The following is a 24,485-nucleotide window of genomic DNA, read 5'->3' as shown; positions in this document are numbered from 1 at the left end:
CAGAGTCCACACAGTCACAGAAACCACGACTGAATATTTGTATTTTTGTCAAACATGTTCAGTCTCTAAGGAAACAAAAACAGATCAAAGTACCTTGCACCACCATTGCCCTGTGTCTTAAAATATTGTGTATTTGGGAATTGATGCATTTTGCAAACAGTTAATAGTCATCATCGGCGGTCACTCGAACGAGTATGACGATCCTCCTGGTAGGGGTGTATCCCTTTATGGAGGATGCCTGTGCGTGACTTAGTTTAACGAGGGGGGACTGGTGCACAGACAGTCACCACACGATCCTTGACACAATCAGGTCAGGGTCCAGTGGCATGGAGTCCAAGAGAACTGGGGACCCTTTTCTGCTGCAGCCTTCTCCCGCCATCGCAGCCATTGTGGTAGTTCTTAAATCTACCGTCTTCCGCCTACTCCGCCGTTGAGGTCTTCACCGTATCCCTGGCTAGGGGGCAGTCAGGTACTAGGCCTTTGCCAAGGGCCAACTGGGGCAACAGTAGTAAAGGGGTTAACCTCCTAGTGCCCCAACACCCCTTAGAGGAGCCTCCACTGCCGGATGCACTTTAACCTCATGCCCAAGACACAAGTAAATAGTAAAAGTGTCTTCAAATAGTCGAAGATTCAACGATTCAATGCTTAAATGCTCGTCGGTTATTAAACCTGAGGCGAGTAGAGTACCAGCTGAGGCCCCCAGTGCCATCACCATCTATTAATGTCTTTATTAAAACAACAAACATAAAACCACACCATAGATTTAACGGACTGTCAAGCAAAATTTAACGAATAGGATTCGACAATTAGAACGCTAAGTCGAAGACAGCCCAGCCTTAGTAACTAGTTTGATGGGCCATGGGAAGAACTACATCAGGCTTGGGCAATTATTTTGACGTAGGGGCCCAAATTTAGAGAAAAACATGTGTCTGGGGGCGGGAATATCAGCTTTCCAAGAACGCTAATACAAAACCGCACAGTCAGGTCTGATTGAATGCTAAAAACGCTGTGACAGTCCGCCTTAAACGAAATGGAATTAAATTTTTTTTTACTGAATGAGACACCCAGAATGTGCACGGAAATAAAGAATGTGGGTGTGGAGGGGCCGTGGCCTGCGGGCCTGCAGCGGACAAGGTGTGCCAGGACCGGCCTCGAAGACAGCGACAGGTGCGTAGATGGCCCAGGTGTGTCAGGCTTGCCACTGACAGTTTGTTTGTGTTTTAGTTTATCCTCTGTGTGTTTAGTATTTCCTGTCCTAGTTTCTGTCAGCACTCTTATTGTGGTTCAGCTTCCTGTTTTTCTCCCTGAGTGCTTTGTTTCCCCTCAGCTGTGGCTGATTGGCACCTGGCCACACCTGATGTCAATCAGCCAGATCCTATTTTACCTGCTTTGTTCCTCCAGTCAGTGCTGGATTATTCATTTGTCGATGAACACTTCTTGTCGCTCTTGTGATGTGTTATCGCTCCTGTCGTGTCGTACCTTGCCGTGTCTTTGCAGCGTAGCGGTAAGCTATATTCGGTTGATGTTTGTAGCTTACTGTTTTTTGTTCCCTGCTTCCAGTTTGTTCTTTCATTTTACAAGTACGACTTCTGTTTCCTGCTAGATACCTGTTAGCTTCCACGCTAGGCCTTTTGTTTGTTATCCGCCCATGTGCGCGCTTTTTGTTTGTACCCTTTGTTTGTTTTTGTCTTAGTGTTTAATTAAATCATGTTTTCCTGCAAAGTCCCTCCCTCCATCTCTGCATCTTGGGGTTCGTCAACAACAAACTCTGACAAGGTGGGCCTTGTTATCCAATCACCTGTCGCCTTTATTAGCAGCAGTCGTGACGAAACAAGTAGTTGGAGTTGGAGGTGCTGCTGAGAGACACAGACAATAAACTTTGCTGAAAAGCAAAATACTTTGCTCTCCTGGCAGTGTGTGGTGGTCTGAAGAACCCACTAGAGGGTAACCTCTACAGTGGGTTTTACAATATTTACTTTGTACGATAAAACACTGAATATTGACAACATATGAATGTCAAAAATACAACAAACACAGCAAAATATGAACGTGAAGGGCAACCTAAAACGTTGAAAAAGTCGTCCCACTGGGTGTGAGTTTTCCTTGCCCTTATGTGGGTCTACTGAGGATGTCGTAGTGTTTTGTGTTGTGGTTTGTACAGCCCTTTGAGACACTAGTGATTTAGGGCTATATAAGTAAACATGGATTGATTGATATGAAACCAAAAAAACAAAAAATAATCTGTCTGGAGTCACAAAAAAATTTAAAGCTATATAAAGCTATATTGTAGCTATATTAGCCTATTACCAAAATGACTATGTCGCAGGTTGGAGCAAATCCTCGTTGACAGAAATGTTGAAATTTAATATTTATTTTACACATTTTTACAACATTAGAAAACATGAATAAATTAGAGGCTACTCAGAAAATGAGATAACTCCTGGAAATTACTGGCTTTTAATGGCCAAAGGTAAAGGAAACATCAGGCTGTCGTCTTCTAATGGATTTATTACCATCTTTGGCAAGGTAGGTAATGTTTGCTGTGGTCTGGAACAACATGGCATACTAACAACTATCAACAATGTAGCCAATACTACATACAGATAATGTTTCATGATGAAATATGCAAATATAAATTAAATACGAAGACAAAAGAATTTAAGGAAATTAAATGAGCTCAAATATACCTACAAATGAGGCCTAATGATGCAATATGTACATACAGCTAGCCTAAATAGCATGTTAGCATTGATTAGCCTGCAGTCATGCACTGACCAAATATGCCTGATTAGCACTCCAACAAGTCAATAATATCAACAAAGCTCACCGTTGTGCATGCACACACAGCATAAAACTTTTGGTGGACAAAATGAGACAGAGAAGGAGCGGAAGATTTTACATGTAAACAAACTGTTGCGTCACAGTCCACACTATGGTGAGTTCAAGAACCGCCAAAATTAGTAGGACAAAACGATGTTGACCAAATATAGTCATCAGTGAAGCATACCCACAAACATATTAAACAGTTTTGTGTCATGTTTGTCCTCAAAAAACAAAACATACTAAAACAAAAATATATATTTTTCCCCCATCTTTTTCCATTCTCAATCCTTTTTTAAAAATGCTGCAGGGAGCCACTAGGGTGAAAACTAAAGAGCCGCGGGTTGCTGACCCCCGTCCTATCTTATCCTATTACAGTGTAAACATGCACCCCTACTGGTGGTGTTGGATCTTTCTCTGTGGTTACCTCGCTGTCAAACCACATGCCTGCTCCTGGTCCAGTTCTGCCAGCTCTAAGTATTTCTTCTATACCTTCGAGTGAGTAATAGAAAATGACTTTTTGGGCTCCTCCTTGATATGACTATAAACAAAATACGGAATAAATGTCCAACTTTCTAAAACACACAAATTGTGTGGGGGTTGAATAATTTTGATGACAACTGTATTTTGAGTCAAAATCTAACAATATTCTCCTGACCAAAATTTCACATTTATTAGCAAATATTTTCATAAAAATGTATCATGTGATGAAATTTATGTATACAAGTTTACACATATATAAAATTCTTGCACACTTTGGGATTATAGACAAAAATAGGCCTACAAATGTGTAATAGAGTGATCTATGGTTATCTGTTGCCATCTCCTGGTCATTGTTGGCCATAACGTACTGGGGTTATTTTTTGGTTGGCCAACGTTTACGTGTGGTAGTGCACCTGACGCAAGTGAGTGTGTCTGTTCTTCAAGGGGAACATTATCACCAGACCTATGCAAGCGTCAATATATACCTTGATGTTGCAAAAAAAAGACCATGTAATTTTTTAACCGATTTCCATACTCTAAATGGGTGAATTTTGGCAAATAAAACGCCTTTTATCGGTCTTTTAACAATGACGTCAGAACGTGACGTCACCGAGGTAATACACTCGTTATATTCATTTTCACATTATAAACACCGGGTCTCAGCTCTGTTATTTTCCGTTTTTTCGACTATTTTTTGGAACCTTAGAGACATCATGGCTCGTCGGTGTGTTGTCAGAGGGTGTAACAACACTAACAGGGAGGGATTCAAGTTGCACCACTGGCAAGAAATCTGCCGCCAGACCCCCATTGAATTTGCCATAGTGTCTGCCGGCGATGCTAAGACAGACATGGCACAGATATGTATGGATAACCTGCAGATGCATTTGCAACGATTAAGTCAACAAAATCACAAAGGTGAGTTTTGTTGATGTTGTTGACTTATGTGCTAATCAGACATATTTGGTCACGGCATGACTGCCAGGTAATTGATGCTAACATGCTACGCTAATCGATGCTAACATGCTATTTACGCTAGCTGTATGTACATTTGAAACTAGATACCCACATTTAATGCGAAACAAACACTTACCAATCGACGGATTTAAGTTGCTCCATGTCACAAGATGCGAAAGTCCTGATCGTTTGGTCCGCACATTTTACCGGCGATACTAATAAGGCAGCCATGCTATGGGCCACTTCATTAGGTACACCCACGCTGTGGCTGAATAGCGTCAATAGCTATTCGCTCAATAGCTTCAATTTCTTCTTCAATTTCGTTTTTGCTATCTGCCTCCATACTCCGACCATCTGTTTCAATACCTGCGTAATCTGTTGAATCGCTTAAGCCGCTGAAATCCGAGTCTGAATCCGAGCTAATGTCGCTATATCTTGCTATGGTAACCGCCATGTTCTTTGTATTGGCAGCCCTGTATGACGTCACTGGGAAATGGATAGTGGTTTCGAAGATAGCGAAAATAAGGCACTTTAAAACTTTATTTAGGGATATTCCGGGACCGGTAAAAATTTTTTAAAAACTTCAAAAAATACAACAAGCCACTGGGAACTGATTTTTATTGTTTTTAACCATTTTGAAATTGTGATAATGTTCCCCTTTAAGCCACAGTAAAGAGAGACGTAACTTCATCACCTCGCCTGGTTTTTGACTCAATATATTACAAAATGGATTAACCAGAATTCAAAATATAAAAATGTTGAAATACATAAGATGGTGCATTGTACATCTGAATGGACTCGTCTGTGGTAGATTGGTGTGAGAGGAGCCGAGTCGGAGGTGGGAGGCTTGGATAATTGATTTGAGGCTGCATTTGTGACGATGTTTGACTTCAGCTTGAAGGCAGATCCCAGTGAAAAATTACTTCTTCGTAAACTCACTTTACTTAGATGCCTTGCCGATTTCGCGTGGTCAGAGTGCCACCTTTCCCCGAGATCCATAGTTCACAAAGTCCTTGCAATATAAGCACTGAGCACGTCCCGGTCCATCGCAATTTGCAATAAAATCGCTGATCAATTCGTCTACTTCTACGATATTGTTGTTAATCTTCACCTTCAGTTTGATGGATACATCGAGCCATGCCCAGTTCCACTTGTTTCTCACGCCCTTATCAAGATCTTTCGCTAATGAAACATTCCTATCTTGAATAAGCTTAACCATGTCTGAAACTGTTTTATCAATGAAGAAACGTGTTAATTGAGAGCTACTGTGTTTTCTTTCCAGATTAGTCGCCGATAAACACAACCAATACAAACAGAATACGAGTTCAGAAACGCTCACAATAATTGATGATCAGGGACTAGATATTGTCGGCAAACGACGCGTGCAGACGTCTATAACGGGCAATGACATTGGTTGATGTCGTCAGCTGATAGTAAAGCTAGCCACACATTGGCATTATATCATATAAATGACCCTGGCGGCGCCGAAATCGGCGGAATCCCGCGGAAAATTCCCATCCCTGGCTGTGAGATACAGTCTGGTGTGCCGTGGGAGATGATTTCATTTCACCTAATTGGGTTAAGAATATGTTTTGCAAACCAGTAGTTATAGTCTGCAAATGATGTGTTGCTGTAAAGTGTCGGTGCTGTCTAGAGCTCGGCAGAGTAACCGTGTAATACTCTTTCATATCAGTAGGTGGCAACAGGTAGCTAATTGCTTTGTAGATGTCGGAAACAGCGGGAGACAGCGTGCAGGTAAAACTGTGTCTAATGTAAATAAACAGAAGGTGAGTGCCCCTAAGAAAAGGCATTGAAGCTTAGGGAAGGCTATGCAGAACGGAACTGAAACTGGACTGGCTAAAAAGTAAACAAAAACAGAATGCTGGACACCAGCAAAGACTTACTGTGGAGCAAAGACGGCGTCCACAAAGTACATCCGAACATGACACGACAATCAACAATGTCATCACAAAGAAGGATAGAAACAACTAAAATCTTCTTGATTGCTAAAACAAAATAGATCCATCCATCCATTTTCTACCAATTATTCCCTTTTGGGGTCGCGGGGGGCGCTGGCGCCTATCTCAGCTACAATCGGGCGGAAGGCGGGGATGCAGGAAAAATCACTCAAAAGGAAGACATGATACTGCTACAGGAAAATAGCAAAAAAAAAAAGAGGAAAAGCCATTTAAATAGGAGCGCAAGACAAGAACTAAACACTACACAAGAAAACAGCAAAAAAGTCAAAATAAGTCAAGGGGTACACCTACTTTGAGACAAGAGCTATAGTGATGCATGCTTGGTTATTCTTTAAAGCATGGGTGTCCAACTCTGGCCCGCCGTGTAATTTAATTTGGCCCTTGAGGCAATATCAATTTAGCATTAGAGCTGGCCCGCCGCTGTTATACAGCGCATTCACCGCTAATACTCATACTTGCCAACCCTCCTAATTTTCCCAGTAGACTCCCGAAGTTCAGTGCCCCTCCCGAAAATCTCCCAGGGCAACCATTCGCCCGAATTTCTACCGATTTCCACCTGGACAACTATATTGGGGGCGTGCATTCAAGGCACTGCCTTTAGCGTTCTCTACAACCTGTCGTCACGTCTGCGTTTCCTCCATACTAACAGCGTGTCACATAATATGTGTGGCTTACACACACACACACACACACACACACGCACAAGTGAATGCAAGGCATACTTGGTCAACAGCCATACAGGTCACACTGAGGCCACACATAATATGTGTGGCTTACACACACACACACACACACACACGCACAAGTGAATGCAAGGCATACTTGGTCAACAGCCATACAGGTCACACTGAGGGTGGCCGTATAAACAACTTTAACACTGTTACAAATATGCACCACACTGTGAACCCACACCAAACAAGAATGACAAACACATTTCGGGTGAACATCCGCACCGTAACACAACAGAACAAATACCCGGAACCCCTTGCAGCACTAACTCTTCCGGGAAACTTTCGGCAAACTGACCAATTAACGTTTTATTCATGCATTTTCTCTTGCTACTTCAAGGCTTGAATGTTTGGTTCATTCATTATTGTTATTTCACTTTCAAATGTATTATTAGCTTGTGGAAAAAAAATTATATTTACCTCAGAAGATTGCAAATAGAAAAAAAGGCATAACATTTTTATTAAAATTTTATTTGCCATTGATATTTTTTTAATTATTATTATTTGAAACTGGATTTTGCATGTCACTAAAGTTATATAAGCCTTGCTTGTTCAATATTTAATGCAAAACTTGTTTGGGTCCCTATTAAAAGGTTCATTTGTTCAACCTTAGCCCGCGGCTTTGTTCAGTTTTAAATTTTGGCCCAATCTGTATTTGAGTTTGACACCCCTGCTTTAAAGTCATATCCCACAATTGCGACGAGTTTAGTTTTTTAATAATGTCTGCTGGTGGTATCCCTCAGGATTTTTTCAACGCAAAAAATGTGCCTTGGCCCAAAAAAGGTTGAAAAACACTGGGTTGGGATATGTGCCTGCAGTTTTAGTGGCAAATTAGTTTTCCATACCTCTGTAGTGAAGGAGACCATTGCCGTCCACAAACACCACCTGTTGGGACACACATGCACAACCATTAGTACTCAAATCTATTTCAAACATAGAACAGTCATCAGGAATGGTTTGCCACGATATAATGTAAAATATGTTTGGGAAAGGGGGGGGGGGGTTGAACTTGCCCAAAAGGGGTACTCACACCAGGCCATTTGTACTGTGCAGGACTTGGACACCGTTCCCCCTCACTCTCCTTCCCCACCCCCCCACCCCCCTGGTAGCCTACCCTCACACTGTGCATTCACGCTATGTTCCGTTCGCTTGTCCCGTCACTTCTGTTCTGTTGTATAAAAACCCCAAACCAGTGAAGTTGGCCCGTTGTGTAAATGGTAAATAAAAACAGAATACGAAGATTTGCAAATCCTTCTCAACTTATATTCAATTGAATAGACTGAAAAACTAGATATTTAATGTTCAAATAAACGTTTGGGAACTGAGGAGAGCAATTTTTGAAGCTTTTCGGGTTGAATTCTTTCCCATTCTTGCTTGATGTACAGCTTAAGTTGTTCAACAGCCCAGGGTCTCCGTTTTAGGCTTCATAATAAGGCACACATTTTCAAAGGGAGACAGGTCTGCACTACAGGCAGGCCAGTCTAGTACCTACACTCTTTTACTATGAGGCCACACTGTTGTAACACCTGGCTTGGCATTGTCTTGGTGAAATAAGCAGCGGCGTCCATGATAACGTTGCTTGGATGGCAACATATGTTGCTCCAAAACCTGTATGTACCTTTCAGCATTAATGGTGCCTTCACAGATGTGTAAGTTACCCATGCCTTGGGCACTAATACACCCCCATACCATCACACATGCTGGCTTTTCAACGTTGTGCCTCGAACGACCCGGATGGCTCTTTTCCTCTTTGTTCCGGAGGACACAACGTCCACAGTTTCCAAAAACAGTTTGAAATGTGGACTCGTCAGACCACAGAACATTTTTCCACTTTGCATCAGTCCATCTTAGACCAGCTCGGGTCCAGCGAAGCCGGCGACATTTCTGGGTGTTGTGGGTAAATGGCTTTCCCTTTGCATAGTAGAGTTTTAACTTGCACTTCCAAATGTAGAAATGAACTGTAGCTACTGACAGTGGTTTTCTGAAGTGTTCCTGAGCCCATGTGGTGATATTCTTCACACACAGTACCGCCTGAGCGATCGAAGGTCCGTAATATCATAACAGAATAACAGAATAACAGAATGAACTTTATTGTCATTATATTTGCATATAATGAGATTAAAGACTCCAACTTAAGGTGTAGTAGTGGGAACAAATATTGGGTGGAATAAATGACATAAGAGGTAAAAAGGAAAAACTAACAATTGAAATAAACAGACTACTATCCAATAAAAATAACAAGCAATCCTGTACAATATACAAAACACTATAGAAGTACAAAATACAAAATACTGTACAATATACAGAGCAAGACAGGAGGACCAAGTAATAAATAATCAGTGTCGGACGTATTGCACTCGAAGGGTAGTATTGCACAGTAGGGTATTAGGGCAGGATTATGTATAGGGGTGAATTATTATTATAAATCATCGGCAGGGGACAACCGATGATTTTTTGTGCAGACTTTATGACCCTCTGAATCGCCTGTTTGTCTGCTTCAGTGCAGCTGGCGTACCACACTGTTATGCAGTACGTCAGCAGGCTCTCGACAATCGCTTACGTGCAGTGATTTCTCCAGATTCTCTGAGCCATTTAATGATATTACAGACCGCAGATGTTGAAATCCCTAAATTCCTTGCAATAGCTCGTTGAGAAATGCTGTTCTTAAACTGTTTAATAATAATAAATAAATGGGTTGTACTTGTATAGCGCCTTTCTACCTTCAAGGTACTCAAAGCGCTTTGACACTACTTCCACGTTTACCCATTCACACACACATTCACACACTGATGGAGGGAGCTACCATGCAAGGCGCCAACCAGCACCCATCAGGAGCAAGGGTGAAGTGTCTTGCTCAGGACGCAACGGACATGACGAAGTTGGTACTAGGTGGGATTGTTTGACAATTTGCTCACTCATTTGTTCACAACGTGATGAAGCTCGCCCTATCCTTGTTTGTGAATGACTGAGCATTTCATGGAAAATGCTTTTATACCCGATCATGGCACCCGCCTGTTCCCAATTAGCCTGTTCACCTGTAGGATGTTCCAAATAAAAGTTTGATGAGCATTCCTCAACTTTCTCAGTCTTTTTTGCCACTTGAGCCAGCTTTTTTGTAACATGGTGCAGGCATCAAATTCCACATTAGTTAATATTTGCAAAAATTAACCCAGTTGACCAGTTGGAACATTAAGTATCTTGTCTTTGCAGTCTATTCAACTGAATATAAGTTGAAAAGGATTTGCAAATCATTGTATTCTGTTTTTATTTACCATTTACACAATGTGCCAACCTCACTGGTTTTGGGGTTTTGCACCAGCACTTGGCACACGTCTGACAGTGCATGCCAACAAGGTGTAACATTTTGGATTGATTGATTGATTGATTGATACTTTTATTAGTAGATTGCACAGTTCAGTACATATTCCGTACAATTGACCACTAAACGCTCCCTGTATGATCAGTGCCAGAGCTTGGTCCGCATTGCCGGCAGTAAGTCGAACACATTTCCAGTGAGGGTTGGACTCCGCCAAGGCTGTCCTTTGTCACCGATTCTGCTCATAACTTTTATGGACATAATTTCTAGGCGCAGTCAAGGCGTTGAGGGGTTCCGGTTTGGTGACCGCAGGATTAGGTCTCTGCTTTTTGCAGATGATGTGGTCCTGATGGCTTCATCTGACCGGGATCTTCAGCTCTTACTGGATCGGTTTGCAGCCGAGTGTGAAGCGACCGGAATGAGAATCAGCACCTCCAAGTCCGAGTCCATGGTACTCGCCCGGAAAAGGGTGGAATGCCATCTCCGGGTTGGGGAGGAGACACTGCCCCAAGTGGAGGAGTTCAAGTACCTAGGAGTCTTGTTCACGAGTGAGGGAAGAGTGGATCGTGAGATCGACAGGCGGATCGGTGCGGCGTCTTCAGTAATGCGGACGCTGTATCGATCCGTTGTGGTGAAGAAGGAGCTGAGCCGGAAGGCAAAGCTCTCAATTTACCGGTTGATCCACGTTCCCATCCTCACCTATGGTCATGAGCTTTGGGTCATGACCGAAAGGATAAGATCACGAGTACAAGCGGCCGAAATGAGTTTCCTCCGCCGTGTGGCGGGGCTCTCCCTTAGAGATAGGGTGAGAAGCTCTGCCATCCGGGAGGAACTCAAAGTAAAGCCGCTGCTCCTTCACATCGAGAGGAGCCAGATGAGGTGGTTCGGGCATCAGGTCAGGATGCCACCCGAACGCCTCCCTAGGGAGGTGTTTACGGCACGTCCAACCGGTAGGAGGCCACGGGGAAGATCCAGGACACGTTGGGAAGACTATGTCTCCCGGCTGGCCTGGGAACGCTTCGGGATCCCCCGGGAAGAACTAGACGAAGTGGCTGGGGAAAGGGAAGTCTGGGTTTCCCTGCTTAGGTTGTTGCCCCCGCGACCCGACCTCGGCTAAGCGGAAGAAAATGGATGCATGGATGGATGGATGGATGACCACTAAATGGTAACACCCGAATAAGTTTTTCAACTTGTTTAAGTCGGGGTCCACGTTAATCAATTCATGGTACAAATATATACTATCAACATAATACAGTCATCACACAAGTTAATCATCATAGTTTGTACATTGAATTATTTACATTATTTACAATCCGGGGGGTGAGATGAGGAGCTTAGGTTGATATCAGTACTTCAGTCATCAACAATTGCATCAACAGAGAAATGTGGACATTGAAACAGTGTAGGTCTTATTTAGTAGGATATGGACAGCCAGCAGAGAACAAACATAGTGAGTTCAGATAGCATAAGAAAAAGTATATATATTAGAAGTACATTTGAGTTGTTTATAATCCGGGGAGATGGGATGTGAATGGAGGAAGGTATAAGTAAAGTGTAGAAGTTGCCTGGAGGTGTTGTTTTAGAGCGGTTTTGAAGGAGGATAAAGATGCACTTTTATACCCGTTGGGAGTGCATTCCACATTGATGTGGCATAGAAAGAGAATGAGTTAAGACCTTTGTTAGATCGGAATCTGGGTTTAACGTGGTTTGTGGAGCTCCCCCTGGTGTTGTGGTTATGGCGGTCAGTTAAGGAAGTAGTTTGACATGTACTTCGCTATCAAGGAGGTGTAGCGGATTTTATAGACTAGGCTCAGTGCAAGTTGTTTTACTCTGTCCTCCACCCTGAGCCAGCCCACTTTGGAGAAGTGGGTTGCAGTGAGGTGTGATCTGGGGTGGAGGTCTAAAAGTAACCGGACTAGCTTATTCTGGGATGTTTGGAGTCTAGATTTGAGGGTTTTGGAGGTGCTGGGGTACCAGGAGGTGCAAGCGTAATCGAAGAAGCGTTGAATGAGAGTTCCCGCTAGAATCCTCAAGGTGCTTTTGTTGACCAGAGAGGAGATTCTGTAGAGGAATCTCGTTCTTTGGTTGACCTTTTTGATGACCTTGGTTGCCATTTTATCACAGGAAAGATTAGCCTCTAGAATGGAACCTAGATAGGTGATCTCATCCTTTCTGGTGATAACAATGTCACCCACTTTTATAGTGAAGTCACTGACCTTCTTAAGTTTGATATGGGACCCAAATAGGATGGATTCCGTCTTACCTAAGTGTATGGATAGCTTGTTGTCAGCAAGCCAGGTGCAAATATTGAGGATTTGTTCCACCTGTGACTAGTCCTTGCCGGATACCAGCAGGGCCGAGTCATCCGCAAACAGGAACAATTCACAGTGGCATGCTGATGGCATGTCATTTACGTATATTAGGAACAGTAAAGGTCCTAGTATACTGCCTTGGGGGACTCCACAGCTTACCAAGAGGGGAGGGGGCACCTCTACCACCTCTTTCCTCCCCTCCAAGTAAGATTGCATCCAGCTCGATGAGGTTTCGTCGTGGATTTGGAACACATACTTGTATACCTCAATAAAATACAAATTATTTCCCAACTTTATTTGTTTTTTATTTTATCCATACTTTCTCTCTTTCTCTTACAATAACCCTACCATAGGTTACAATTAAAAAATCCGTACGGAACCCCCCCGGTGTATGCCCCTTAAAAAAATCTAAGACTTTTTATCCCCTTCTTGAACCGTGAAGACGGTGTACGACGTGGGCTGACCTGAGGCAGAAGAGCGGGTTTGTCCCTTTCTAGCCGCTGCAGCGCGTCCAAGACGAAAGGTGTTTCCCGGAAGGCCAGGAAGCCCGCGATGTACGGTGCTGTCAGGGTCACCATCTGAGTGTCTTCGTACAGCACCTGAGAGGTGGAACAAAAACAAGTCAAAGAGGTGCAACATTACTCTTCAATCCAAGTGTCCAAGTCAAAGGCTGCATCCAAAATGATTGCGATGCTCGTGAGGGCCTTGCAGGTGCTTCGATATGCGTGTGGAGCGGCCGAGAGCCTCTGCAGGATTGTCAGCCTGACAGAGGCTGTCGGAAGTCAAGCTCCGCAAGAACATGGCCAGAGGACACGAGCTGCACAGGTGTGTGGACCAAACTCAACAATATTTGTGCCAATGCTGAAAACACAAGCATAAACAACATCCCAAGAAGATACACTATATTGCCAAAAGTATTTGGCCACCTGCCTTTACAGTTGTGATCAAAATTATTCAACCCCCACACAATTTTGGTGTTTTAGCAAGTTGGACATTTATTCCGTATTTTGTTATAGTCATATCAAATAAAGATGTGTCAAATAGACAAATGCAACTTGAATTACAACATTATATTTTGTAACATACCGAACAGTGTCATTTCTCTTAATATCTCATTGACAAGATTATTCAACCCCTTGAAGATCATAACTCTTAAGAACAGAATTTGAATAAGGTCTTTTCAATCAGGTGTTGAAAACACCTGTAGATGTGATTAGAACCATAACGAGCAACAATTAAACTGATTGAAAAAGACTGTGACGCTCAGCTTCTTGTAGATGGTCAATGGTGTATTTGCAACATGGTGAAGTCCACGGAGTGGTCAAAGAAGTCAAGAGAGGAGGTAATTTATCTTCATAAGAAAATATATGGATATAAGAAAATAGCAAAGACATTACACATTCCAAGAGACACAGTTGGGAGCATAATTCGCAAGTTTAAAGCTAAAGGCACAGTGGAAACACTACGTGGGCGTGGTAGAAAGAGGACGCTGTGTGCAACTGCTGTCCGGTATTTGAAGCGTACAGTGAAGCGAATTATATTTATATAGCGCTTTTCTCTAGTGACTCAAAGCACTTTTACATAGTGAAACCCAATATCTAAGTTACATTTAAACCAGTGTGGGTGTCACTGGGAGCAGGTGTGTAAAGTGTCTTACCCAAGGACACAACAGCAGTGACTCAGATGGCGGAAGCTGGGCGCAAACCTGAAACCCTCAAGTTGCTGGCACGGCCACTCTACATTGTGTATATTTTGTAGTTATATTTTTATGGTAATTATTATTCTGTGACTGTAAATTGTTTGCCTGATTTTTTATTGATGCTTTTATTATTATTTTTTATTTTTGTCTGTATTGCGTAGTTACAATTATATGCTACGGTGGAAGAGGGGTTAATGCGTCTGCCTCACAATACGAAGTTCCTGCAGTCCTGGGTTCAAATCCAGGCTCGGGATCTTCCTGTGTGGAGTTTGCATGTTCTCCCCGTGAAAGCGTGGGTTCCCTCCGGGTACTCCGGCTTCCTCCCACTTCCAAAGACATGCACCTGGGGATAGGTTGATTGGCAACCGTAAATTGGCCCTAGTGTGTGAATGTGAGTGTGAATGTTGTCTGTCTATCTGTGTTGGCCCTGCGATGAGGTGGCGACTTGTCCAGGGTGTACCCCGCCTTCCGCCCGATTGTAGCTGAGATAGGCGCCAGCGCCCCCCCGACCCCAAAAGGAAATAAGCGGTAGAAATGGATGGATACTTGTAATTGTGTTGAGTTGTGGACCCCAGGAAGACTAGCGGGTTGTTGTGGCAACCAGCTAATGGGGATCCTTAATAAAAATCTAAATCAAATCAAATCAACCAACCGAGCTATACCGCCCCAAAATAAAAAAAGGTGTTTAAAAAAAAAACAAAAAAAAACATTTCTCCGTTTTGCGCTCAAGGTTCGTTGCATGAACAGAGGCGCTGTCAGTCTGGTAACCTAGCAACGCTGAAGCGATCTCTGATCGGTGGGAGTGACACGCTAACAACCAATCAGGAATCAGTGGTGAAAAACCCCCGGGTAACAGCTGAGGAACTACAACAGGACATTGCAGAGGGGGGAAGGCACGTTTCGTCCCAGACAATAAGGCGTACACTACGAGATAAAGGCCTCCATGCCAGAACTCCCAGGCGCAGCCCACTTCTGACTACCAGTCACAAGAAAAATAGACTGCGGTATGCCAAAAATCATCTGGACAAACCCCAAAGGTTTTGGGAAACTGTTCTATGGAGTGATGAGACAAAACTGGAACTCTTTGGGCCTATGAATCAACATTATGTCTGGAGGAGAAAAAATGAAGCTTACAAAGAGAAGAACCCCCTGCCTACTGTTAAAGGGGAACATTATCACAATTTCAAAAGGGTTAAAAACAATAAAAATCAGTTCCCAGTGGCTTGTTGTATTTTTCGAAGTTTTTTTCAAAATTTTACCGGTCCCGGAATATCCCTAAATAAAGCTTTAAAGTGCCTTATTTTCGCTATCTTCGAAACCACTATCCATTTCACTGTGACGTCATACAGTGCTGCCAAAACAAACATGGTGGTTACCACAGCAAGATGTAGCGACATTAGCTCGGATTCAGACTCAGATTTCAGCGGTTTAAGCGATTCAACAGATTACGCATGTATTGAAACAGATGGTCGGAGTATGGAGGCAGATAGCGAAAACGAAATTGAAGAAGAAACTGAAGCTATTGAGCGAATAGCTATTGATGCTATTCGGCCATAGCGTGGGTGTACCTAATGAAGTGGCACATAGCATGGCTGCCTTATTAGCATCGCCGGTAAAATGTGCGGACCAAACGATCAGGACTTTCGCATCTTGTGACACTGGAGCAACTTAAATCCGTCCATTGGTAAGTGGTTGTTTCACATTAAATGTGGGTATCTAGTTTCAAATGTACATACAGCTAGCGTAAATAGCATGTTAGCATCGATTAGCTGGCAGTCATGCCGTGACCAAATATGTCTGATTAGCACATAAGTCAACAACATCAACAAAACTCACCTTTGTGATTTCGTTGACTTTATCGTTGCAAACGCATCTGCAGGTTATCCATACATCTCTGTGCCATGTCTGTCTTAGCATCGCCAGTCAAATGTGAAGACACTCTGGTGCATTCAATGGGGGTCTGGCGGCAGATTTCTTGCCAGTGGTGCAACTTGAATCCCACCGTTAGTGTTGTTACACCCTCCGACAACACACCGTCGAGGCATGATGTCTCCAAGGTTCCAAAAAATAGTCCAAAAAACGGAAAATAAGAGAGCTGAGACCCGGTGTTTGTAATGTGAAAATGAATATAGCAGGTGTGTTACCTCGGTGACGTCACGTTCTGACGTCATCGCTAAAAGACCGATAAACAGAAAGGCGTTTAATTTGCCAAAATTCACCCATTTAGAGTTCGGAAATCGGTTAAAAAAATACATGGTCTTTTTTCTGGAACATCAAGGTATATATTGACGCTTACATAGGTTTGGTGATAATGTTCCCCTTTAAGCATGGTGGGGGGTCAATCGTGCTCTGGGGCTGTTTCTCTGCCTCAGGTACCGGGAATCTCCAGCGCGTTCAAGGCATTATGAATTCTATTTCCTAGCAGGATATATTAGCTGCAAATGTCATGAAGTCAGTGACGAAGCTGAGGCTTGGGAGACGTTGGACCTTCCAACAGGACAAGGATCCCAAGCATACCTCCAAATCAACATCAGAGTGGTTGCAGAAGAAGGGCTGGAAGACTCTGGAGTGGCCTTCACAGTCGCCAGACAGTTCGGCATTTAAAGGCCTACTGAAACCCACTACTACCTACCACGCAGTCTGATAGTTTATATATCAAAAATTAAATATTAACATTGCAACACATGCCAATACGGCCGGGTTAGTTTACTAAATTGCAATTTTAAATTTCGCGCCGAGGTATCCTGTTGAAAACGTCAGTATGATGACGCGTGACGACACGGATTGTAGAGGACATTTTGTTCCAGCATCGTTCCCAGCTATTAAGGCGTCTGTTTTCATCGCAAAATTCCACAGTATTCTGGACATCTGTGTTGCTGAATCTTTTGCAATTTGTTCACTGAACAATGGAGACAGTATACAACCTGCACTGCAAAAAGTCAGTGTTCATAAACAAGAATAAAAAATACAAAAATGAAGGGTATTTTAGCTGAACTAAGCAAAATTATTTGCCAATAGAACAAGAAAATTGGCATGTCAAGAATTTCCAAAACAAGTAAAATTAGCTAACCTCGCTGAACCCCAAAATACCTTATAATAAGTACATTCTCACTAATAATGTCATGTTCTGTGGTCACGTTTTGTTTCATTATGTTCTGTTGGTTTAAGACTCTTTTTAGTTCCTGTTTACGCTCCATTGTTTTGTCACCATGACGACCGATTAATTCACCTGTACTTATTTGGACTCACGCACCTGATTTGTTCAGGACTGACGCCCCTGTGTTAATCATGACACTATAATTTAAGCTTGTGGCTGCCAGGCAGTCGGGCTGGCGTCATTGTTGTTGATCCATGCTCTGTTCACTCTGGTTATGTATCGCTCTGCTGATTTTCTTCCTAGTAAGTTTTGTTTATTCATGTCACGTTTAGCGAGCCTATTGTTTCATTTACATAGTTTTGCCTTTGTGGTAGTTTTTGTTTTTTAGCCAAGTTTGTTCTCCGCCTTGTGCGCGCCTTTAGTTTGCACATTTTTTTAATAGATAAACTAAAATATGCCTTTACCTTCACGCCATGTCCCGTCACCTTCCTTTGCATTCCGGGAAAACAAACCACACCATAGCCCCGGTTTTGACAAATAACTTTACTACTATATAAGTAAGTATTTTCTATTGTTTCATTGAAAATATAACAGCAAAGTCCATTTGGCTGTCATCTGTTTTAATATGAGACACAATAACAATAATAATAATAATGGATTAGATTTATATAGCGCTTTTTTATTATTAGATACTCAAAGCGCTCACAGAGAAATTGGAACCCATCATTCATTCACACCTGGTGGTGGTAAGCTACATCCGTAGCCACAGCTGCCCTGGGGTAGACTGACGGAAGCGTGGCTGCCAGTTTGCGCCTACGGCCCCTCCGACCACCACCAATCATTCATTCATCATTCATTCAACAGTGTGAGAGGCACCGGTGGCAAAGGTGAAGTGTTATGCCCAAGGACACAACGGCAGCGTTTTGGATGTCAATAGGCGGGGAGTGAACCTGCAACCCTCAGGTTTCTGGCACGGCCGCTCTACCCACTACGCCAGGGGTCCGTTTTGGATGAGAGAGCCGTGAAAGCCACATATTATAAAATGTATTTCCGTGAGAGCCATATAATAATTTTTAACACTGATTACAAATAAATGTGTGCATTTTTAAGTAAGACCAACATTTTAAGAATATAATAAGTATATTCTTCTTTTTAATAACATTGTTATTCTGAAGCTAATGAATAAAATAGTTCTTACCATTAATGCGACTTCTTGAAAACGGATGGATGGATTAAAATGCATGAGAATGTTTTATATTTTGAACGTTTTTAACACTGTGATTACCAGCGGAATTATTCATTACTTATCGTTGTGTTTTTCAACCACTGTGCCGTGAGATAAAGTCTAGTGCAGGGGCGCTCACACTTTTTCTGCAGGTGAGCTACTTTTCAATTGACCAAGTCGAGGAGATCTACCTCATTCCTATTTATAATTTATATTTATTTATTTATGAAACAGACATTTTTGTTAACAAGTTAATGGTGTTTAATGATAATACAAGCATGTTTAACACACATAGATTCTTTTCTTTCATGAAGACAAGAATATAAGTTGGTGTATTTGATTCTGATGACTTGCATTGATTGGAATTAGACAGTGGTACTGATAACGTCCGCATTTTCAAATGGAGGAAAAAAAAAGTCCTCCTTTCTGTCCAATACCACATGAAAGTGGTTGGATTTGGCATCTCATTTGTCCAACTTGCATACTCGTTTTTAAACACTTTGTTATGAGATTAGCATATGTGTGTGGCCCTTTAATGTCTGGCAGCAGGTGAGTGACGTCAGTGAGAGTGCGGGTGGGCAAGCAAGTGAGAAAGCGGTCGCTGAGGGCGGGGGAGAAATACATTGGCATCAAACTCCGTAGCTTGCTAACTTGTGCACGCTAGCTTTCTGAGACTCTTATTTTGTTAGCACAGGCAGGATGAAACAGGTCTTTTATGGTGAAGACAGGAACTGTGCAGTCGAGTCGGTCTTTAGAGTTTTGACAGTAGGTACGGAGTCTCTAGAAATAAAATGTGTTTGTCTGCGTCCGCCCTGTTAGTGATTTTTTTCTTAAATATGATCTTGCAGCAGCCAGCATCATCTCACAAGATCCTCGGGTGCCGAGAATGTCAAACAACTGACGAAAGTGAAGTCTTGGTATGATTGATGATTGCTAATTTTTATGTATATTTTTTAATGCCTGGCTTGAGATCGACTGACACACCCTCCGAGATCGACGTAATGGGCACCCCTGGTCTAGTGTGTGTGGCAGAGATTATGTAATTTCACCTAATTGGGTTGATAATATTTTTTGCAAACCCGTAACTATAATTCAAAAATGTGCTGTTATTGAGTGTCTGTGCTGTATAGAGCTCGGCAGAGTAAGCGTGTAATACTCTTCCATATCAGTAGGTGGCAGCAGGTAGCTAATTGCTTTTGCAGATGTCGGGAACATGGTATGTCGTGATCACAAAATGAGGGAGGCTGCATGTAGGTAAAAAGGTATCCAACACTTAAACTAAAAATAAACAAAAGGCGAGTTCCGCTAAGAAAAGGCATTGAAGCAAAACAAAACTAAAACTGAACTGGCTGCAAAGTAAACAAAAACAGAATGCTGGACGACAGCAAAGACTTACAGTGTGCGGAGCAGACGGCGTCCACAAAGTACATCCGTACATGGCATGACAATCAACAATGTCCACACAAAGAAGGAGTGCGTCCGCACAACTTAAATAGTCTTGATTGTAAAAACATAGCACGCGCGATGAATAGCATTCAAGGAGGACATGAAACTGCTACAGGAAAATACCAACAAAAGAAGAAAAGCCACCAAAATAGGAGCGCAAGTCATACAGGAAAACACCGAAAAAACTCTAAATAAGTTACGGCTTGACAGTACACCTTCATAGAGACAAGAGCTATTGCGAGAACAATTTTTTTTTTGTCAATATCGGCTACTGAGATTAATTATTTTTATGTTTTCTGCTGGTTGTGCGCCTCAGAATTTTTCAATGAAAAAAAGTGTTTTGGCTCAAAAAAGGTTGAAAAACACTGACTTATCGTGTTAAGCAATGCCAGCTAAGATTTGTCTGAGAGCCAGATGCAGTCATCAAAAGAGCCACATCTGGCTCTAGAGCCATATGCAGTCATCAAAAGAGCCACATCTGGCTCTAGAGCCATAGGTTCCTTACCCCTGCTCTACGCCATGCCGCCACAATTGTGTCAAAGTCATGATTTTTTTTTTTCCGTGCTTGAAATAAGAAATTATTACTTCAAAAAGGTAGTTTTATACTTGTGAGTGTTGATAACAGAGCTTTGCAACACTTGATATTCTAGTTTCAAGCATGTTTTACTCAATACAGGTCATCAAATCTCAACAACAAGCGGTAATATCTTACTGAGATCATTTAGGACAAAAACCCTTAAAGGGGAACATTATCACCAGACCTATGTAGTAAGCGTCAATATATACCTTGATGGCGCAGAAAAAAAAGACCATATATTTTTTTAACCGATTTCCGAACTCTAAATGGGTGAATTTTGGCGAATTAAACGCCTTTCTGTTTATCGCGCTGTAGGCGATGACGTCAGAATGTGACGTCGCCGAGGTAACACACCCGCCATTTTCATTTTCAACCCATTGTAAACATTGGGTCTCAGCTCTGTTATTTTCCGTTTTTTCGACTATTTTTTGGAACCTTGGAGACATCATGCCTCGTCGGTGTGTTGTCGGAGGGTGTAACAACACTAACAGGGAGGGATTCAAGTTGCACCACCGGCCCGAAGATGCGAAAGTGTCTGCCGCCAGACCCCCATTGAATGTACCAGAGTGTCTGCACATTTTACCGGCGATGACAGACATGGCACAGAGATGTATGGATAACCTGCAGATGTATTTGCAACGATAAAGTCAACGAAATCACAAAGGTGAGTTTTGTTGATGTTGATTTATGTGCATCGCAGCGACTGTCATAAACCTGGGGGTAAATTTCGACTCAGATTTAAAGGGGAACATTATCACCAGACCTGTTTCCATTTAGGCTCAGGAAGGTAACTAAAAGCCAGTCTTTGAAGTCATGCAGGCAGTCAATGAGACGTTGGACCGTGTTGTTTTGTGCCACGGAAAAGTGGATCTGGCAGTCATTGGCATGAAAATGAAATGCAATACCGTGCTTCCTGAAAAGAGAACCAAGGGGTAGAAGGTTAAGCGCAAATAAAAGAGGGCCAAGGATTGATCCCCATGTGGTAGAGGAGCTGTGGAAGACATAAATCTTTATTTTTTCACTAAAACTCCTGTCAATCAGGTACGACCAGAACCAGTTGAAGGCGGCGAACTTAATGCCCAAACAGTTCTCAAGGCGAGGGATTAAGCGTAGAACGCAGCAGACAGATCTAAAAGCACCAGGACAACACATTTACCAGAATCAGTTGACAGGAGGATATGGTTGGATACTTTTAGAAACCGGACTGGAACAGCTCAGTGATACCAATATCCTCTAAGAAGGGCAACAACTTACTGTTGACAACCTTCTCTAATATTTTGGAGATGTATGGAAGATTAGAGATAGGTCTGAAACTACAGAGGAGAGAGGGGTCGAGACTTGGTTTTTTCAAGAACACAACAAGCTTAGCCAGGATTAAACTTTAAGTCACAGTCTTTCTGGGATTGAACAAAAAACACAACATGTAAACTTTTCCAGGTATCAAATACCTCCTCTGTCATGTTCATGTATCAATCATCAACAAACCGTAAGAAAAAGAGGGGAAAAACTATTCAAAAGGGTTAAGTTCACTTTTCTTGTGTTTGACAGACATTGTGGGACGTGAGGGTTCCAAATGACAATGTGTTCCAAGCAGAAGAAATAAAACGGCCGGTTTTAAGTAGAGATGTCCAATAATGACTTTTTTTTTGCCATTATTGGATATTATTGGATATTATCCCGATATCAACAAATACCGATACATACAGTCGTGGAATTAACACATTATTCTGCCTAATTTTGTTGTGATGCCCCACTGGATGCATTAAACAATGTAACAAGGTTTTCCAAAATAAATTTACTCAACTTATGTAAGAAAATGCCAACATGGCACTGCCATATTTACAATTTAAGTCACAAAGTGCATTGTTTCTTTTTTTAACGCCTCAAAACAGCAGCTAGGAATTTGGGACATGCTCTCCCTGAGAGAGCATGAGGACGTTGAGGTGGGCGGGGTAGGGGGTAGCATATTGTAGCGTCCCGGGTAGTAAGTGTTGCAAGGGGGTTCTGGGTATTTGTTCTGTTGTGTTTATGTTGTGTTACGGTGGGGATGTTCTCCCGAAATGTGTTTGTCATTCTTGTTTGGTGTGGCTTCACAGTGTAGCGCATATTTGTAACAGTGTTCAAATCGTTTGTATGGTCACCCTCAGTGTGACCTGTATGGCTGTTGACCAAGTATGCCTTGCATTAACTTGTGTGTGGAAAGCTGTAGGTATTGTGTGATTGGATGTCTTTAAGGTTTATTGGCGCGCTGTACTTCTCCCTACATCCGTGTACCACTCCGTACAGCGGCCTTTTAAAAAGTCATACATTTCACTTTTTGATACTGATACTGATAATTTCCGATATTACATTTTAAAGCATTTATCGGCCGATAATATCGGCAGTCCCATATTATCGGACATCTTTAGTTTTAAGTTCCATGTGGGTTGAGGAGGAGGAGCCACAGTCACCCTTTACTGTGTGACTCTTGCTTGCCTAACATAATTGCTATTGTGACACCCTGTGGACACTTTAAGAACTGTTTTTTTTCCGTAATTTTTTATTTTATTTTTTTTTTTAATAAAAAAAGCAATTAATTTTTATACTTGGCATCTCATCACACGGGCCGGAAAAAAACCTGTTCGCAGGCCTGATCCGGCCCATGGGCCGTACGTTTGTCACCTCTGTTCTAGAAGGTTCTCTTTTCTCCTCAGAGGAATGCTTTAGCTCTGACAGAGTGACCATCGGGTTCTTGGTCACCTCCCTGACCAGACTAAGATGAATGCAGCAATGTGCAGAGACATCCTGGAGGAAAACCCACATTTCCCATCCAACCTAATGGAGCTTGAGAGGTGCTGCAAAGGAAAGAGAGAAACTGGCCAAAGATAGGTTTTGCCAAGTTTTTGGCATCCAATTCAAAAAGACTTGGGACTGTACTGTTTTGTTTGGACCATTGGGCGCACATGATTATACCATTTTGGAATAAGGCTGTAACATGACAAAATGAGTCATAGGAATAAGATAAAGCAATTTACTTACTAACTTCACCTTCTTGGGGGTACCGGCAATACACTGCCTTGGCACGTTGTATAAAAGGTAAATAAAAACAGAATAAAACGATGTGCAAATCCTTTTCAACTTATATTCTATTAAAAAGACTGCAAGACAAGATATTTAACGTTCAAATTGGTAAACTATGTTATTTTTTTGCAAATATTAGCTCATTCGGAATTTGATAACTGCAACATGTTTCAAAAAAGCTGACATAAGTGGCAAAAAAGACTGAGAAAGTTGACAAATTCACATCAAACACTTATTTGGAACATCTCACAGGTGAACAGTCTAATTGGGAACAGGTGGGTGCCATTATTGGGTATAAAAGCAGCTTCCATGTCAGTCATTCACAAACAAGGATGGGGCGAGGGTCACCACTTTCTGAACAAATGCGTGAGAAAATTGTCAAAAAGTTTAACAACAACATTTCTCAACCAGCGATTGCAAGGAATTTAGGGATTTCACCATCTACGGTCCGTAATATCATCAAAAGTTTCAGAGAATCCGGAGAAATCACTGCAGGTAAGCGATGATATCACGGACTTTAAATCCCTCAGGCGGTTCGCATAAACAAGCAACATCACTGTGTAAAGGATATCACCACATGGTCTCAGGAACACTTCAAAAAACCACTGTCACTAACTACAGTTCGTTGCTACATCTGTATGTACAACTTAGAACTGTACTAAACAAAGTGAAAGCCATTTTCTCAACAACACCCAGAAACGCTGCCGGATTCACTGGGCCTGAACTGATCAAAGATGGACTCATGAAAAGTGGAAAAGTGTTCTGTGGTCTGACGAGAGATTGTTTTTG

General features: G+C 42.2%; 1 protein-coding gene across 9 annotated transcripts in view; it reads right to left on the bottom strand.

Moving 5' to 3' along the window:
- LOC133538833 (endonuclease V-like) overlaps positions 1 to 24,485 on the bottom strand; it is a 200,710-nt gene that overhangs the window by 168,357 nt on the left and 7,868 nt on the right. For all 9 annotated transcript variants that reach the window (XM_061880668.1, XM_061880669.1, XM_061880662.1 and 6 more), the window contains 2 exons: positions 13,057 to 13,191; positions 7,810 to 7,849 (listed from right to left, as the gene is read on the bottom strand). In XM_061880668.1, coding sequence (XP_061736652.1) covers positions 7,810 to 7,849; positions 13,057 to 13,191 — 175 coding nt within the window. The remainder of the gene's footprint in view (positions 1 to 7,809; positions 7,850 to 13,056; positions 13,192 to 24,485) is intronic.

The sequence above is a fragment of the Nerophis ophidion genome, linkage group LG20 (genome assembly GCF_033978795.1).
Source record: "Nerophis ophidion isolate RoL-2023_Sa linkage group LG20, RoL_Noph_v1.0, whole genome shotgun sequence".
Lineage (NCBI taxonomy): Eukaryota > Metazoa > Chordata > Actinopteri > Syngnathiformes > Syngnathidae > Nerophis > Nerophis ophidion.
The sequence above is the reverse complement of the archived record's forward strand: the minus strand, read 5'-3'. Positions and strand labels throughout refer to the sequence as shown.